This window comes from Notolepis coatsorum (genome assembly GCF_963971535.1).
Source record: "Notolepis coatsorum genome assembly, chromosome: 14".
In the NCBI taxonomy this organism is placed as follows: domain Eukaryota; kingdom Metazoa; phylum Chordata; class Actinopteri; order Aulopiformes; family Paralepididae; genus Notolepis; species Notolepis coatsorum.
Window position 1 is genome coordinate 78259844 of NC_140178.1, and position 20146 is coordinate 78279989.

The window sequence follows — 20146 nt, forward strand, 5'->3', positions numbered from 1 at the left end:
ACAGAGCGTTACATATAGACCCTCCACAATAAAGACACGTTACAGTGCTCCATATAGACCCTCCACAATAAAGACACGTTACAGTGCTCCATATAGACCCTCCACAATAAAGACACGTTACAGTGCTCCATATAGACCCTCCACAATAAAGACACGTTACAGTGCTCCATATAGACCCTCCACAATAAAGACACGTTACAGTGCTCCATATAGACCCTCCACAATAAAGACACGTTACAGAGCTCCATATAGACCCTCCACAATAAAGACATGTTACAGAGCTCCATATAGACCCTCCACAATAAAGACACGTTACAGAGCTCCATAGACCCTCCACAATAAAGACACGTTACAGTGCTCCATATAGACCCTCCACAATGAAGACACGTTACAGAGCGTTACATATAGACCCTCCACAATAAAGACACGTTACAGTGCTCCATATAGACCCTCCACAATGAAGACACGTTACAGAGCTCCATATAGACCCTCCACAATAAAGACACGTTACAGAGCTCCATATAGACCCTCCACAATAAAGACATGTTACAGTGCTCCATATAGACCCTCCACAATAAAGACACGTTACAGTGCTCCATATAGACCCTCCACAATAAAGACACGTTACAGAGCGTTACATATAGACCCTCCACAATAAAGACACGTTACAGAGCTCCATATAGACCCTCCACAATAAAGACACGTTACAGAGCTCCATATAGACCCTCCACAATAAAGACACGTTACAGAGCTCCATATAGACCCTCCACAATAAAGACACGTTACAGAGCTCCATATAGACCCTCCACAATAAAGACACGTTACAGAGCTCCATATAGACCCTCCACAATAAAGACACGTTACAGAGCTCCATATAGACCCTCCACAATGAAGACACGTTACAGAGCTCCATATAGACCCTCCACAATAAAGACACGTTACAGAGCTCCATATAGACCCTCCACAATAAAGACACGTTACAGTGCTCCCAGGGGAGGAAACTAACTTTTTGGCTTACCAGCCAACTGGCGAGTATCTGATTTTTTTTACCAGACAAACTGATTTTTTACCAGCCCAAAAAAATCGCTAATTGTGATAATTACTTCTTTGTATGTCTTTGTCTAAATTGATTTTCAATCATAGTAAAAATCACACCGTGTCTCTACTCTTTAAAATATTTATTAGCATAAAACATTAATAACAGTCTCTACTCTTCACAATATTAGCATACAACATGTATTAATCACACTGTCTCTACTCTTCAAAATATTAGGATATCACATATTAACATGAAAGAGGGAACTATTCTGGACTGGGTTGGGCTGAACTAGGCAGTGAAAGATGCTGGGCTGGACTGGACTAGGTTGGACTGGTCTAGGTTGGACTGAGTTGGGCAGTGAAAGAACCAAGCATTTCACTGTAATGTAATAGCTAAATAAAACAACTTGACTTGTTACATTTGCACTCTGGTTGTATGCCAAATGTATTCTGGTTGTACTGTACTTGTGCTGTAAGATGACAATACATTGGAACCGAATCGACAACGCTAGGGGTTCAGCAGGTGTATTCTGAATGCCAAGTATGACAACATCACCGTTGTGAAGGGCATATGGGCGAGTGGTGATATGGGGGGAAACCCGGTAATAATAAAATGTCACTCGGCTGCATTTAAGCAAAGCCGCTCAGTATAGTCCACTATGTTGAACGCGCGTTATGGTAGCTTGTTACATGCTAGGTAGCTAGCCGGCTAATGCTGGTGCCTGGTTGACTTGTCATTCTCATCCGACTCGAAGGAGACGCGTCGCATGCTATTGTTCGCCCCCATGTCAGACCGCACTGATATCCGAAAGCGACGACACTACATGCAATTATTTTCATCCACTGATGTGTTTTTGTCTAAGTTTGTCTACGTTGTCAAGCCGGTGGCAGGAGTCTGTAGGTCCGCGCGCAGTGATCTGTCCACTTCCCCTAGATGGGTGGCATCTTCTAGAAAATGAGTGTTCATTGGAGGAGCTTAGAGCGCATCTGTACAACGATGATGTTCATTGGTTATGGTTGGATTGAGGCGCAAATGGGAGGAATCAAGGGGGGAGTCAGAGTTCGGCTTGTGCCAGTGAGCGAATCAGCAGATTGCAGAATGATTTTTTTGTTTGTTTTGTAATTACAAGTACTCGCCAGACTGGCGAGTGCTCTTCATGAATTACTCGCCAAACGTAAAAAATACTCGCATTTGGCGAGTAAAGTGGCCTAATTTCCTCCCCTGAGTGCTCCATATAGACCCTCCACAATAAAGACGCGTTACAGTGCTCCATATAGACCCTCCACAATAAAGACACGTTACAGTGCTCCATATAGACCCTCCACAATAAAGACACGTTACAGTGCTCCATATAGACCCTCCACAATGAAGACACGTTACAGAGCTCCATATAGACCCTCCACAATGAAGACACGTTACAGAGCTCCATATAGACCCTCCACAATAAAGACACGTTACAGAGCTCCATATAGACCCTCCACAATAAAGACACGTTACAGTGCTCCATATAGACCCTCCACAATAAAGACACGTTACAGAGCTCCATATAGACCCTCCACAATAAAGACACGTTACAGAGCTCGATATAGACCCTCCACAATAAAGACACGTTACAGAGCTCCATATAGACCCTCCACAATAAAGACACGTTACAGAGCTCCATATAGACCCTCCACAATGAAGACACGTTACAGTGCTCCATATAGACCCTCCACAATAAAGACACGTTACAGAGCTCCATATAGACCCTCCACAATAAAGACACGTTACAGAGCTCCATATAGACCCTCCACAATGAAGACACGTTACAGTGCTCCATATAGACCCTCCACAATGAAGACACGTTACAGAGCTCCATATAGACCCTCCACAATGAAGACACGTTACAGAGCTCCATATAGACCCTCCACAATAAAGACACGTTACAGAGCTCCATATAGACCCTCCACAATGAAGACACGTTACAGTGCTCCATATAGACCCTCCACAATAAAGACACGTTACAGTGCTCCATATAGACCCTCCACAATAAAGACACGTTACAGTGCTCCATATAGACCCTCCACAATGAAGACACGTTACAAAGCTCCATATAGACCCTCCACAATAAAGACACGTTACAGAGCTCCATATAGACCCTCCACAATAAAGACACGTTACAGAGCTCCATATAGACCCTCCACAATGAAGACACGTTACAGAGCTCCATATAGACCCTCCACAATGAAGACACGTTACAGAGCTCCATATAGACCCTCCACAATGAAGACACGTTACAGAGCTCCATATAGACCCTCCACAATAAAGACACGTTACAGAGCTCCATATAGACCCTCCACAATAAAGACACGTTACAGAGCTCCATATAGACCCTCCACAATGAAGACACGTTACAGAGCTCCATATAGACCCTCCACAATAAAGACGCGTTACAGAGCTCCATATAGACCCTCCACAATAAAGACACGTTACAGAGCTCCATATAGACCCTCCACAATAAAGACACGTTACAGAGCTCCATATAGACCCTCCACAATAAAGACACGTTACAGAGCTCCATATAGACCCTCCACAATAAAGACACGTTACAGAGCTCCATATAGACCCTCCACAATGAAGACACGTTACAGAGCTCCATATAGAACCTCCACAATAAAGACACGTTACAGAGCTCCATATAGACCCTCCACAATAAAGACATGTTACAGTGCTCCATATAGACCCTCCACAATAAAGACACGTTACAGTGCTCCATATAGACCCTCCACAATAAAGACACGTTACAGAGCGTTACATATAGACCCTCCACAATAAAGACACGTTACAGAGCTCCATATAGACCCTCCACAATAAAGACACGTTACAGAGCTCCATATAGACCCTCCACAATAAAGACACGTTACAGAGCTCCATATAGACCCTCCACAATAAAGACACGTTACAGAGCTCCATATAGACCCTCCACAATAAAGACACGTTACAGAGCTCCATATAGACCCTCCACAATAAAGACACGTTACAGTGCTCCATATAGACCCTCCACAATGAAGACACGTTACAGAGCTCCATATAGACCCTCCACAATAAAGACACGTTACAGAGCTCCATATAGACCCTCCACAATAAAGACACGTTACAGTGCTCCATATAGACCCTCCACAATAAAGACACGTTACAGTGCTCCATATAGACCCTCCACAATAAAGACACGTTACAGAGCTCCATATAGACCCTCCACAATAAAGACGCGTTACAGTGCTCCATATAGACCCTCCACAATAAAGACACGTTACAGAGCTCCATATAGACCCTCCACAATAAAGACACGTTACAGAGCTCCATATAGACCCTCCACAATAAAGACACGTTACAGTGCTCCATATAGACCCTCCACAATGAAGACACGTTACAGAGCTCCATATAGACCCTCCACAATAAAGACACGTTACAGAGCTCCATATAGACCCTCCACAATAAAGACACGTTACAGTGCTCCATATAGACCCTCCACAATAAAGACACGTTACAGTGCTCCATATAGACCCTCCACAATAAAGACACGTTACAGAGCTCCATATAGACCCTCCACAATAAAGACGCGTTACAGTGCTCCATATAGACCCTCCACAATAAAGACACGTTACAGAGCTCCATATAGACCCTCCACAATAAAGACACGTTACAGAGCTCCATATAGACCCTCCACAATAAAGACACGTTACAGTGCTCCATATAGACCCTCCACAATAAAGACACGTTACAGAGCTCCATATAGACCCTCCACAATAAAGACACGTTACAGAGCTCCATATAGACCCTCCACAATAAAGACACGTTACAGAGCTCCATATAGACCCTCCACAATAAAGACACGTTACAGTGCTCCATATAGACCCTCCACAATAAAGACACGTTACAGTGCTCCATATAGACCCTCCACAATAAAGACATGTTACAGAGCTCCATATAGACCCTCCACAATAAAGACACGTTACAGTGCTCCATATAGACCCTCCACAATGAAGACACGTTACAGAGCTCCATATAGACCCTCCACAATGAAGACACGTTACAGAGCTCCATATAGACCCTCCACAATAAAGACACGTTACAGAGCTCCATATAGACCCTCCACAATAAAGACACGTTACAGAGCTCCATATAGACCCTCCACAATAAAGACACGTTACAGAGCTCCATATAGACCCTCCACAATGAAGACACGTTACAGAGCTCCATATAGACCCTCCACAATAAAGACACGTTACAGAGCTCCATATAGACCCTCCACAATGAAGACACGTTACAGAGCTCCATATAGACCCTCCACAATAAAGACACGTTACAGAGCTCCATATAGACCCTCCACAATAAAGACACGTTACAGTGCTCCATATAGACCCTCCACAATAAAGACACGTTACAGAGCTCCATATAGACCCTCCACAATAAAGACACGTTACAGAGCTCCATATAGACCCTCCACAATAAAGACACGTTACAGAGCTCCATATAGACCCTCCACAATAAAGACACGTTACAGAGCTCCATATAGACCCTCCACAATGAAGACACGTTACAGTGCTCCATATAGACCCTCCACAATGAAGACACGTTACAGAGCTCCATATAGACCCTCCACAATGAAGACACGTTACAGAGCTCCATATAGACCCTCCACAATAAAGACACGTTACAGTGCTCCATATAGACCCTCCACAATGAAGACACGTTACAGAGCTCCATATAGACCCTCCACAATATCAGACTGCAAATAAATTCACTAGACTGATAGAGATACACATTTACAGCATGTCTTCTCTCAAACACACAGAGTCACTCGAAATAACTTGGGAACCTGTGTGAGACTTGTCTCGTCTAAATACTAGAAGTTTGTATGAATGATTAATAGGTTCTAGGTTATTAAGGTAGCAGCAATGCGTGCGAGGCAGCCTGGGTTCTTAATGGTTAAGCTAAGTGGGAACAACACAGACCACTAACAGCACCAGCTCAGCCTCCGGTCATATCATGACTCAGCTCTCCATCTTATTTCTGAGAAATCATTTGAAAGGAAAGTAAGCAGGACAGTGCCCACCCCATTTGAAGAAAGCAGTGAATAATAACATGCCTACACTTACCCGTTATGGCTGCTGCTTGGGACTCCTGTTCGTAGATGATGGAGTAGCCCAGGTAGCCTAGGTACTCCAAACTACGCTGTACGTCCAGGTATGTTGTTAACCTGAGACAGGAGAGACGGAACGAGCCATGGTTCTGTAAATTGTGCATGTACGTGTGTGTGTGTGTGTGTGTGTATGGGGGTGGGGGTGTACATGTAAAGCAGCAGCACAGGCCACACAGTATATCTGGTTGTGTGTGTGTGTGTGTGTGTGTGTGTGGGTAGAATCAGTACTGGTCCCAGTAACTCACGTCCACTGGGAGAGGTATCCCTGGTAGGTGATCCAGCCCTGCTCGTTGGTTCCCACAGTGTTGTTGACATCTGGACCCCAGGGCATGTAGGGAAACACCTTGAACAGGTCCTTCACCTCCTCAGGAGACAGTGCACAGTCTCTGTCCTGGAGCGCACACACACACACACATCAATAAAACTATGATTAGGGTGGCTGGGTAGCGCAGCGGACTAAGCGTCTGTCTACCACCGCAGATCGAATCCAGCTGCCGCGGTACCTCCGGCTTGGTCGGCCATCCATACTGACACAATTGGCAGTATCAGCGGGTGGGAAAGCCGGTGGGGTGTGTAAGATCCTGATCATAATCAGCCACTTATCACCTCTTCATCGGTTGGCTCGTGTAGTTTCTGCGTTGTGTTTATTTCTCTCTCCAACGTCTTCTCACACTGGCTGTACAATCTTTTGTGTAGCCTGTAACTTGGAATACCTTTTGCGACGCTGAATTCACTATGCAGTAAAGGAATATATCATCAGCCAATGGACATATCGATCTACCAGATGGCGATCGATAACTGGGAAATCCTTTTGGGGATCCAACCGGCCCACGGTAAGATCTTTTTCACGTAAATTACATGCTGATCGGGCCTTGCTTTGATAGCCAACCAGGTGATCAGCAAATGTGGCTACTGAGGCTAACGCGGTTATTGGTAATCAATCATTATTACCAATAATCAAAACGACGTCCCCCGCCCCCCCCCTTTCATGCATTCATGGTGGACCATGAATACCGACAATATGCATTTTGCGTTTTAGCTCTAGCTTCTGTAGTGCCGAAACGCTGTTCGATTTAATGTTATTAGCTTAGCGCCCTGTATCTCGCCTTCCAGGAAATATACTAGTCCAAATCCCATATAACGCTTATATTCACGAGGCTATAAAATGAGAATGTATTGATGAAAAAATGATTTCTTTAAGCGATTTTGAAGGGACGGTTTATGGTCTCAATTGACAATGAGAATGGACAGATAGCAATACTATAAAGTATAGATTTAGCTCTACAAACAGCCTCACGCACAATGCAAGTCTGTTTTGAAATGCTGGCCGTTTTGCGTGAGATTAGACGGCCCCCAATGGCCCCGAATGTGTTAATGAAATCCGTAATCATAATAATTCAGCACCGTCAGACGTGTTACCTTTCTTGGGAAACGTTGTTTATTACATAAACAAAACCTCGTACAAGATGAAAACCGTGCTGAATTGTCCTTGAAAGTCTTTGAAAGAAACTAAATTCATTATTCTAATGATCTCTCCTTTCACCCCGCTCGGTGGTCATCGTGGCCTGGTGGTTATTCCAAAAGCCTGTCGTCGTGGCACTCTCCATTGCACTCTCCATTGCTGCCCCCCCCCCCTTTTTTGCGAGGGGAGGAGGGAGCCGTCTCAAAGTCTCTGATCAACGCTTCTCCTCTGTGTGTCGTGGTTGTAAACAGCGACTCCTACAGTTCGGTCGGGGCGCCTGCACAGCGAGGGAAGGATCTGGGGGAGGTAGTGTGACCCTTCCACACGTTACACTCCCCCAGTGAGAGTCCGTGCTGCCAGGTGAAAAGAAGCGGTGGGCTGGCTGCACATGTGTCGGAGGAAGCATGTGATAGTCTCCGCCCTCCCAGACCGATGGTAGGGGGGCGTCTATGCCTTCTACAACGCTGTTCGGTTTCCTGGTTCCTCTGATTGGCCACTAAGCCCACGTGACCCTACGCTAGCACGCCCCCCTTATCGTTTACGCCGCGCATGCGCATGAGCCGCGCCAAGCTCCTCAGCCTCCTCATATTTGCGAATGCATAAACTATATCTTAAATTATGGCTATGTGTCTAATATGGCCGTCGCTTATCAATGACTTGTTTTGTTTACATCAGGGTGAACGCTGTTGCATTCGCAAATATGAGAGCTCTGTCAATTGATAAGCGACGGCCATATTAGACACAGCCATAATTTAAGATATAGTTTATGCATTCGCAAATATGAGAGCTCTGTCATTGAAGTGGGTGGTGGCAGCGTAACAGCGTTCACCCTGATGTAAAGTAGCGATTTTTTATTAGTTTGTCATGACAAACCAATTACATAATCCAACATATGTGTAAAGAAACAACATATTCCAGTTAAAGGTATATTTTTTTAATGATTCATTACGGTATAAATTAGGTTAACTGGAGCTGCGTATTGCTGGCTCTCATATTTGCGAATACAACAGCGTTCACCCTGATGTAAACAAAACAAGTCATTGATAAGCGACGGCCATATTAGACACATAGCCATAATTTAAGATATAGTTTATGCATTCGCAAATATGAGAGCTCTGTCATTCGCAACAGCGTTCACCCTGATGTAAACAAAACAAGTCATTGATAAGCGATGGCCATATTAGACACATAGCCATAATTTAAGATATAGTTTATGCATTCGCAAATATGAGGAGGCTGAGGAGCTTGGCGCGGCTCATGCGCAGACCCTAATCAGTCAGGCTTCAGGACTGGTCACTCCACAGAGACAGCCCTCATTGCGGTCACAGAGGCACTTCACTTAGCAAAAGCGAAAGGCCTCTCCTCTGTCCTGATTCTCCTAGATCTATCTGCAGCCTTCGACACAGTCAACCACCAGATCCTCCTTGCGGCCCTCGCAGGAATGGGAGTGGCTGGCTCTGCGCTGACATGGCTGTCATCATACCTCAATGACCGCTCCTACCAAGTGTCATGGAGAGGGACCCTGTCGGCCACCCGCCCCCTGCGGACGGGTGTCCCCCAGGGCTCGGTTTTAGGACCCCTTCTCTTCTCCCTCTACACTAAATCACTGGGTAACATTATCACGTCTCATGGCTTCTCCTACCATTGTTATGCCGACGATACTCAACTCTTCCTCTCCTTCCCTCCCTCAGATATCCACGTCTCTGTGCGGATCTCGGCCTGTCTGTCCGACATCTCAGCCTGGATGACGTCCAACCACCTCAAACTGAACCTAAGCAAAACAGAATTGCTCCACCTGCCGGCCAAATCCTCCCCCCTAACCGACCTTTCAATCACAGTCGAGAATGCAGCTGTGACTGCGTCCCCGACCGCCAAGAACCTTGGTGTTGTCCTCGACGACCAGTTGAACTTCTCTGCTCACATCGCAGCGACGACCAGAACCTGCCGATTCCTCCTGAGCAACGTCAGAAGGATACGCCCCTTCCTGACAAAAGAAGCCACCCAACTCCTCGTCCAATCAACAGTCATCTCCCGCCTCGACTACTGCAATGCACTGCTCGCTGGCCTCCCGGCCACTGCCACTAAGCCTCTTCAACTCATTCAGAACGCAGCGGCCCGCCTGATCTCAAACCTACCGAAGTCGGCCCATGTCACCCCACTTCTTAGGGACCTGCACTGGCTCCCCATTGCTGCACGAATCCGCTTCAAGGCCCTCGACCTAGCATACCGTGCGGCAAAGGGAACCGCTCCTGCCTACCTCCGGTCAATGGTCTCTAACTACACACCCTCAAGACCCCTACGCTCTGCATCTTCTGGCCGCCTCAGACCTACTCCTATCCAAGCTCCGGGAGGGTCATCAAAGAGAAGTCGCCTATTCTCAGTCCTTGCCCCACAATGGTGGAATGAACTACCCACCCCAGTTAGGACAGCCGAATCACGTCCAATCTTTCGCCGTCGACTAAAGACGCACTTCTTCAACCATTATCTGAATTAAAAAAAAAAAAAAAAAAAAAAAAAAAAAATCTAACCCTAACTAACCGTACTGTCATGCACTTGTCCTAATAAACTAACCTACACTGTAGCACTCAACACTTTGATGAACATTGTTGCTCAGCTGATAGAGTTGTGCCCTTCCTGATGGCTTGTCGTACAGAACTTGTAAGTCGCTTTGGATAAAAGCGTCAGCTAAATGACTAAATGTAAATGTAACTGGCGGCGATAAGGGGGGCGTGCTAGCGCAGGGTCACGTGGGCTTAGTGGCCAATCAGAGGAACCCGGAAACCGAACAGCGTTGTAGAAGGCATAGACGCGGTAGGGGGGGGTAAGTGCGCAACGACCAGGAAGGGGGCTGGGAATTGGCATAACGACTAACATTGGGATGGGAGAAAAAACGGAAAAGGAGGGGGAAAAAGATAATAAAAAAAAAATATATATATACATGATTTTCCCTTTTTTTATTATTATTTTTAGCATTTTTACAGCTTTTCAGGTCACGCAGGACCGATAGAGGAGAGGGCGAACGGGAGATGTGGGGAAGACATGCGACAAATATCACCGGGAGCGGGAGGCGAACCCGGGACGGTGCGAGGCACTATGCGGTGCGCCACGAGGGCGCCCCTGATTTTGAACATTAAACACCAAAACTATGTAAAGATATAATGGAGTGATGGTGTTCCGAGCAGAGAATGATGTCACACTCCGTGTGTGTGTGTTGTCCCCACGTTTAGAAAGATTAAGACAATAGGCGGACCTTGACTTGTGTGTAGTTTTTCAAGATGGCGGCTTGCTTGTAAACTTTCTTTTTCCACCTAAAATATGTTTCTGATAACATTTTAGGCGAGAACCAGGATATGCAATTGCTAGACCTTAATTTGATGCGAATTCCGTGAACCAGGTGCGCACCAGTCCGAAGTGCTCAGCACAACATGGTGGCTTGCTCATAAACTCTATTTCCACCTAAAATGTCCTCTGATTGACACATTTTAGTAAATGACGAACAACATATACAATTGCTAGATCTTAATTCATATTTGAGGTGTGAGGAACAAGGTGCGAGGTGTGAGGAAGAGGCCAAAGCGCCCCTTTGTTGTAGTCTGATGCAGGTGCGATAGAGTGACATCTAGTGGATGAAACATTGTATATTGCTCCTTTAAGACTCGATTTTTACGGAATGCCTATAATTTATGCATCTGGAATGACGAGATTATCCTGCATATACAGAGTTAATGGTAATATTTCAATTTGTATTCTTGTAAATAAGAAGATGACTCAGGTTAGTTAAAAATGGTCTGAATCAAAACTGAAATTGATACTTTTGCTGTGGTTTTGGTTATGTTTCATATTGCCAATTGACAAACTGGGCAAATAGGGCTGGGTTAAAAATAAATAGATTTTCCCTGATTCAAATCAATCTTCATTTGAATAATCCAATATTGCTTAATAAAATCCCAAACTGATGCTATATGTGTTGACTGCTGGTTAACATGTTGGTCATGTTAATTAAAAAGTACATTCATGCAACTGCTTTGTGGTCAACTCTTAATGTAAACATTTATATTTTTCGATTAACTGGGAAAGTGTAGAGAAGAGGAAGATTAGCTGGAAGGACCTGTGGCGTATGGAGGAAAATCATATACAATTCCTAATAGGAGCTACTTCGGATGTGCTGCCATCACCGCAGAACCTAAAACAGTGGGTAGATGGGGACCCGTCGTGATGGGGACCCGGCAACGTTGAGACATATTATGTCAGGCAGTAAGGCTAGTCTTTCTCAAGGTCAGTATACATGGAGACATTGTCCGTGAGGGAGAGAAATGTAGAGGAGGTAGGTTTTTAGGCAGGCATGAGTCAGGCCACCTAAATGAAGCTAATGATTGGGAGATGCATGTCGATTTTGGAGGAACACCTGTTGTTCCACGAGAGATAGTTAGCACTAACTTGAGGCCTGACCTAGTATCATGGTCTGCTAGTCAGCCGCGGTTCATTTATTTTATAGAATTGGCCGTGCCTTGGGAGGATTCAGTGGAAGAGGCGTACGAAAGGAAAAAGCTTAGATATGCAGACTTGGCAGGAGAAAACTGAACATCGAGGATGGAAAGTTGGGGACGCTGGAAGTGGGCCTAATTTGACGAAACACCAGTGAAGGGAGGTGCCCACATATTCTTGTGTATAATCCTTTAGTGTACATCAAGCCTCACTCCCATGTCAAAGCCTCAATATTAGAACCGGGACATGTAATGACCCTACTCACTTTGTCATGCTTGTCGAAGACACTCTGGAGGAAGAGGTAAGCGTTGTGGTTTAGCTCTGTGGTACAGTCGAGGGGGATCTTCAGCCTAACACACACACACACAAAGAGAGACAACCCTCCAGATTAATTCAGCAGAAAGCTCTAAGGCCCAGCGGACACAGACTGTGGGACTGGAAAGCCTGGCAAGTCAAAACTGGTAGTGCAAGAAAAAAGGGGAACGCGACACGACTGAATCACTTTTGGATCATAAAGCAGATAGTGGGAAATTAACTCCATTATTAACACATCCGACTCAACACATTATATATTATGTTTAATGGTAATCACCCTGGCTGATCAATACCACTCTGCTCCCATCTCCTATGCTTCATCAGTTCAGGTGTGTGTGTATATGTGTGTGTGTGTGTGTGTGTGTGCGTGTGTGCGTGTCAAGGCATCTGGGCCTTGTTAGTCGTTAGTCACCGAGCCGTGCGACAGAGACTGTGATTCATGTAGCCACAAGTCTCCATAGGCATTTTTGGACCAAAGCGTTGTGGGGCGTCCCTAAGAGGAACTACCCCCTGGGGAGCTCCCCGAGGACGCCATGCCTTCAGGACAGTGGCTGGGGAGCTCCCCGAGGACGCCATGCCTTCAGGACAGTGGCTGGGGAGCTCCCCGAGGACGCCATGCCTTCAGGACAGTGGCTGGGGAGCTCCCCGAGGACGCCATGCCTTCAGGACAGTGGCTGGGGAGCTCCCCGAGGACGCCATGCCTTCAGGACAGTGGCTGGGGAGCTCCCAGAGGACGCCATGCCTTCAGGACAGTGGCTGGGGAGCTCCCCGAGGACGCCATGCCTTCAGGACAGTGGCTGGGGAGCTCCCCGAGGACGCCATGCCTTCAGGACAGTGGCTGGGGAGCTCCCAGAGGACGCCATGCCTTCAGGACAGTGGCTGGGGAGCTCCCAGAGGACGCCATGCCTTCAGGACAGTGGCTGGAGAGCTCCCCGAGGACGCCATGCCTTCAGGACAGTGGCTGGGGAGCTCCCAGAGGACGCCATGCCTTCAGGACAGTGGCTGGGGAGCTCCCAGAGGACGCCATGCCTTCAGGACAGTGGCTGGGCCGTGCATAGATCACACTAAATTGATCAACTTACAACTAAGCATTTCCTGGTTGATAACAAGATGAGTGCTAAAATGGCCAATAGCAAACTTTAAATACCTAACCTACAAACATGAGACTTATCAATATCAATATTGATGAAACATGAGACTTATCAATATCAATATTGATGAAACATGAGACTTATCAAAATCAATATTGATGAAACTAAAGAGATACGTTGGGGAAAGTTTTTTTTAATGCAGGTATTTCAAATACAAGGTAGACTCTGGCATGTCTGTCTCAGCAGAGCACAGCTGAGCACACTAGGTCTGATATGTCAACTTGACGTCTGGACCAATCACATACACTTTGCAGCGCTGCCCTGAGATGGGAGCTAAAGAAATCCCCCAAAACACTGGGTTCGGGAAGTGTCTGTGTGCGTGTGTGTGTATACATGTGTGTGTGTATATACGTGTGTGTGTGTGTCTCACACAGTGGGTACAGGTAGTATTGTGTGTGTATATCTCACAGTGGGTACAGGTAGTATTGTGTGTGTATATCTCACAGTGGGTACAGGCAGGGGCGTAGCTGTAGATTCTGGGCCCCATGAAAGAATGTATTAGCGCGGAGCAAATTTTTTTTTGCCATTTATTTATTGATGAAAACGCATAATATGGTTTTTACCTATACATTCGGATCAGCAGTTCAGCACCTGCACTGTTGGTGGGTGAGCCTAGTAAAGGATGTCGCATTGTGTTCATCTTCAATGAATGGACCAATGCAATAGTCTACCAAAGAACCTTGAGTCGCACTAGGCTGGGAACAACCCTGGGTCAAGTGATAGTAAACTGGACTGGACGAACAACATCGAGGCCCTACAGGAAGGGACAGGGCAGACTGTTCTTCCTGAGAAGGCTCAGGTCTTTTAATGTCTGCAGCAAACTGCTGCAGATGTTCTACCAGTCTGTGGTTGCTGGTGCCCTCTTCTTCGCTGTGGTATGCTGGGGGGGCAACACCAACACACACAAAATAAACAAACTGGTCAAAAAAGCAAGCTCTGTGGTGGGAGCGGACCTGGACAGTTTGAATCGCTTTTCGCTTTTTTTTTCTACCTTAAACAGATCTTTTTCAAGTTCCAAGTTTTAATACTCTTATCAACATGTGAGTCAACAAATGCTTGCTTTATGCAGCCATTTAACACAAAAGGATGACCCTCATGCATTGCAAATTTGCATCAAATTCAAAACAGAGTGATGCACAAAATAACTTAAAAGAAAATAATAATTTAAAACAATGAATAAAGTGTGCATGAAATAATAGGGGAAAGAAAACGTTAGGAACTTGTTACATTCACCCACACAAGGGCTGGGTAATCAACCCCCCCCCCCCCTCTCTCTCTCACACACACTCTGCCAGCTCTCTTTCTCTCTTGCCCCTTCCTCATCTCTCTCACCCCCCCTCTCTCTATATATCTCTCACACACACACACACACACACACTTCAGAAACAAACATAGTATCAATGAGAGCATCAATCATACACCTGCGTGATGTCTAGTTAAAAAAAAAAAAAAAAAAAAAAAAAAAAAAAAAATGTTGGGCCCCCCCAGTGCTGGGCCCTTGGAATCATCCTAAGCTACCCCCCCCCAGCTACGCCCCTGGGTACAGGTAGTATTGTGTGTGTATATCTCACAGTGGGTACAGGTAGTATTGTGTGTGTGTGTGCGTGCGTGCGTGCGTGCGTGCGTGCGTGCGTGCTATGCGTGCGTGTCTCTTACAGTGGGTACAGGTAGTCTTGTGTGTGTATATCTCACAGTGGGTACAGGTAGTATTGTGTGTGTATATCTCACAGTGGGTACAGGTAGTATTGTGTGTGTGTGTGCGTGCGTGCGTGCGTGCTATGCGTGCGTGTCTCTTACAGTGGGTACAGGTAGTCTTGTGTGTGTATATCTCACAGTGGGTACAGGTAGTATTGTGTGTGTATATCTCACAGTGGGTACAGGTAGTATTGTGTGTGTGTGTGTGCTATGCGTGCGTGTCTCTTACAGTGGGTACAGGTAGTCTTGTGTGAGCTCCAGGTCGTCATCGTAGCCGAACCTCCTCAGTACCGTCCAGGTTGTCTCGTGGCGTCCTCTCTGGATGAACAGGGTGTGCAGGAACAGGAAGCCTGTAGCGGGGGAACCAATCAGAAAAGAGAAGAGATGGGGGGTCAGAGGTGAGTCGCACAGCAATCTCAAGTAGCCACTACTCAAGTCAGGTGTGAATGTCACTTCTATTGGAGCTCTCGGGAGAAAATCACCATTAACCCTTTCACTGCCGCACTACCAAAACGGTTAACCCTTTCACTGCGGCGACACACAGAAGGTTAACCCTTTCACTGCCACACGACAGCCGGTTAACCCTTTCACGACTGTCGGTTGTGTGATAGTAAAGGGTTAACCTTCTGTCGTGTGGCAGTGAAAGGGTTAAAACCTTGAATTATTGGTCTGGTGATTGGCCCGGGAGGAGGTGTGGCTTAGCAGTGGATACATCATGATGTGTAGCACATATATAGTGTTATATTGTATCAAATCATTTCAGGACAGGTGGGAAGGATAGTAGCAAGTTTAGCGAATGCATCAACAATTAATATGGAAAACTATATTTAATTTGACACATTTTAAACTGCAATACCCGAGTCTTCTTCTGTGAACTCGCCACGTTCCTAATGCTGACTAATGCTAATGTCTGAAACTATTAGGAACATTATTACCCTGAGCACCACACCAATTAGCCCCCCCCCCCTCCTCCTCCTCCTGGTACCATGTGCTTTTTATCTGCACAACCAAACAGCACCTTCACAGGAAGAAAAGACTGTAGAGTCACACAGATAGAGCTAAAGAGGAAGTGGTGACTGTCTGTTCATTGGTTGGTCATGGATGAAAAGAAGAGGGGAGAGAGAGTGAGGAAGAGAGGAGGTTGGATAAGTGATGGAGAGAGATAGAGAGAAAGAGGGGAGAGAGAGAGAGTCTGACCTTTGAGTGTGAGTCCATTGTTCTTGACTCCGTCATTCATGTTCCTCCGCACCACATTCTTCACATCTTCTAAGGCCTGAGGGGCCAGCGGTGTGTTGAAACACGTTCTCTACATCATGCAGACACAACATGTTACACATATACTGTTTCTACAGTAAGATAAGATAAGATATTCCTTTATTGATCCCCTTGGGGAAATTTAGGCATCATAGCAGCAAGGGGGAGGGGGGTGGTACAGGTAGTAAAAACAACACAGGCAGTGTAAACAATTTGGTCAATTAGGTCAATATAATTTACTATCTAACTAGCTGAAAAAGAAAAAGAATTCACATTATTCACAGTGTCACATAAGGTGCAGTATGCATAATGTAGTGTTATAATTTACTATCTACTGAGTATACATTATTCACAGTATCCACTGAAATATACATTATTACAGTACAAGAGAACCCAACACATCACCTCAAAAAAAGAAAACACAGTTGACCCTGAGACCACAAGTGTATCCCAGAAAAAGCTACCTTGCATACTGAAACTGCAATGTTTTGTCATATAAAAAAACAGAATGCAGCGAGCTTATCTGAATTAAAAAGAAAAAATTAAAAGGAGGTTTTCGGGTCTAAACCTGCCGAGCAAACCCCAAAATACTTTCCCCGTCGAGTAACAAAACACTGCTCAATGAAGCACGTAGCTGATCAGGTCCATCAAGTCGTGCTGCTGGCTCAAGCTCCCCAATACAGCGAGCCCCTTTCGTGACTGTGATGCACGCCAACAAGGTTTGGCCGAGTGAATCCACAGTCCCTTGCTCCTCAATGGCAAACCAACCTAGATTTACCCTAAAGAACTGGTTCTAACCAAACCGTTCGTTATACAAGTATCGCAGAAAAAGAAAGGTACTCACAGTTGCACGAGGGTTTTCGAACAGACAAATGTTAGGGTTTTGTAAGCTTGGCGTTGCTAATAAACATTTAAAATATTTTTATAAACTGGTCAACACTGGTCAAAGTGGCTTTCGCTGCCTGATGCGCCTGCGCTGTGATCACAGTGCATGTGCATCAGGCACCCAATGCTGGAAATAAAGCGGTGTTGACCAGTTTATAAAAAAAAAATTAAATGTTTATTAGCAACGCCAAGCTTTCAAACCCTAACGTTTGTCTGTTCGAAACCCTCGTGCAACTGCGAGTACCTTTCTTTCTCTGTGATACTTGTATAACGAACGGTTCGGTTAGAACCAGTTCTTCAGGGTAAATCTAGGTTTGTTTGCCATTGAGGAGCAAGGGACTGTGGATTCACTCGGCCAAACCTTGTTGGCGTGCATCACAGTCACGAAAGGGGCTATAATACAGCCAAACCCCACTAAATAAACACAACTAGTCATAGTGGAAGACTTTACCTGGAAGAAGTTGAGTTCATTGTCGTTGAGGATGCCGTCATTGTCCAGGTCAGACACTTTGAAGATGCGTGTTAGGGCCTTAATGCAAGCCGACTTCATCTGTAACAAAGTATATCATATTTATGTGAGTTACACGATTATGCAACTGAAATAAACTAGCAGATGACCTTGCAAACTTTTTTTTTTATATTAAAAGGACAATGTTCAGACAACATTAGAATGTGCTTCATAGGCCTTGTGCTATCCAATTGCGTGCTTCAAGTATGTGCGGACCTCTGCAGAGTCCGTTCCGCCCGACTATGTGGAAGCCTTTAGTTGCCACTGTGTTACCATGAGACATGAATCTACTCACTCTTTTCGTTTAGAAAACCACGGTTTGTTTTGGTCACCGGACCAAATGAATAGAACTTAGAATAGATTATACAATGGCATGCAAATTTCTCGATTCTGATTGGCTGAAACAGTCATTTTACACGTCTTTATTGGCAACAATTCCACGCTGCTGGCCCAGGACCCGCCCACAACCGAACCACATCACATCACTCCGCCGGATCACAAGAAGGTGGACAATAATCTTTACAAATGGATATGTTGATAGCAACTAAACGACTAAATATCAAGCGATTCTGTCACAGCGAATGTCTTAGTCGTTTAAACAATGTTGGATGATGTAATTGATGGGTCTTGAATCATTCTGTAACAAAAGAAAAATCGCGGATTGATTGATTGATTTTCAATTTTTTTTTCAATTTCTTTTTTTTCCTTTCGACTGTCAGCGCTCGCTCTAGTCTCCACCCACCGCCACCCCCCCCCCCAACCCCCCCCCCCCCCCCCCCCCCCACACACGCACACACGCACACACACACACTCTGCCTGCAACGCGGGGGATAGTCAGAGAGCTGGGTGCTGCGCTGTTCTAAGTGAGCATGGCCTATTGAGTTGATTGATTGATTGATTGATTGCTAATTTTATTACTGTACGCTTGGTTTCCAACTGGTTAAGTTTAGGCCCTCTACAGTAGGTTTAAAAAAATAAATAAAAGAATAGGGCGAAGAAAACGTTTTTTTCCTATAGGGCAAAGAAAACTTTTTAATTTGTTTTACCTACTTTATATAGAAGCATCTAAGAATGAAGTTCTATGGAAAGTAGGTCTGCATTCCATTAACAATTGTGTGTATTGAGCCGTACTGTATTGTACCCATTCTGCATCTGGTAATAAAATTTTCAATCAATCATTCCAATAATACACAGTTGGATGTGTTAGTTGGTTGGATGCACTTCAAGCTGCTTCCACATGAGGCAACTTCTCTCAATCATTCCAATAATACACAGTTGGATGTGTTAGTTTGGTTGGATGCACTTCAAGCTGCTTCCACATGGAGGCAACTTGTCTTTTTTGTAGTTGTGGGAACTACTTTTTCTGGCGGATGGTTTTTTCAATAAATCTTCGATTAATGTGTGTTTATTGTATAGAAATAAGGTTGGATGAATCTGGCGGTTGTATAAAAGCTTTACATCACTTGCAGTCGTGATTTGTGAACAATAAACCATGCCTAGGGGGGTCTAACGACCACCCCTAGGCATGGTTTATTGTTCACAAACCACTCCTGCGCGTGATGTAATGCTTAAATAAAGTATTGAAACTTGAAATAACTACCGGATCAACGGCCACCAAATCCTGCCGCTCAAGGGAGCATCAGAGAGAGCAGGTGCCAAGACTGTGATCTTGTGTAGTGATTTGGTAAGCTAACCCTACTGTCAGTTTTCCTCATCTTTTCCTCATTACTAGACTTCAGGTTAGGGCTAGAGCTTGGATCATCAAACTAAATATAAACCCTAGACTTTTCTAGTTTGTTACAATGATAAGTTTCTCAATACTAAAGTGAATAGTGAAATTATGAACTGTACTAATAAACAGCATGCCAGACAATGTTAAAATGGGGCTTGGGTTTAGAAAAATAAAAATGTCCTTTAATTCAAAATATGACCTTGCTCTCCACACAGCTGGCTTCGATTAGCAGTGATGCCATTGCAAACTATGGACCAGCTGAGGTAGTATGTATCTGGTCTCACCTCCTTCTCCTCTGGGCAGTAGAGAGGTCCTGTTGGGTGGAGAACAGCCTTCTGGGCGTAGTAGAACAGTTCAGAGATGTTCTTCAGGTTTTTGGCAGAGCACTGGGGGAACAGAAGACACGTTGGTTAGAAAGCAGCAATCTGCTCATAAGGT

The 20146-nt window shown here is 45.2% G+C and overlaps 1 protein-coding gene across 2 annotated transcripts in view; it reads right to left on the bottom strand.

The window, feature by feature from the left end:
- Nucleotides 1-20146, bottom strand: part of rhot1a (ras homolog family member T1a) — an 86797-nt gene that overhangs the window by 47733 nt on the left and 18918 nt on the right. For both annotated transcript variants that reach the window (XM_084329609.1, XM_084329608.1), the window contains exons 8-14: nucleotides 19993-20094; nucleotides 17920-18018; nucleotides 16527-16635; nucleotides 15559-15679; nucleotides 12434-12518; nucleotides 6467-6612; nucleotides 6178-6278 (exon numbers count right to left, since the gene is read on the bottom strand). In XM_084329609.1, coding sequence (XP_084185735.1) covers nucleotides 6178-6278; nucleotides 6467-6612; nucleotides 12434-12518; nucleotides 15559-15679; nucleotides 16527-16635; nucleotides 17920-18018; nucleotides 19993-20094 — 763 coding nt within the window. The remainder of the gene's footprint in view (nucleotides 1-6177; nucleotides 6279-6466; nucleotides 6613-12433; nucleotides 12519-15558; nucleotides 15680-16526; nucleotides 16636-17919; nucleotides 18019-19992; nucleotides 20095-20146) is intronic.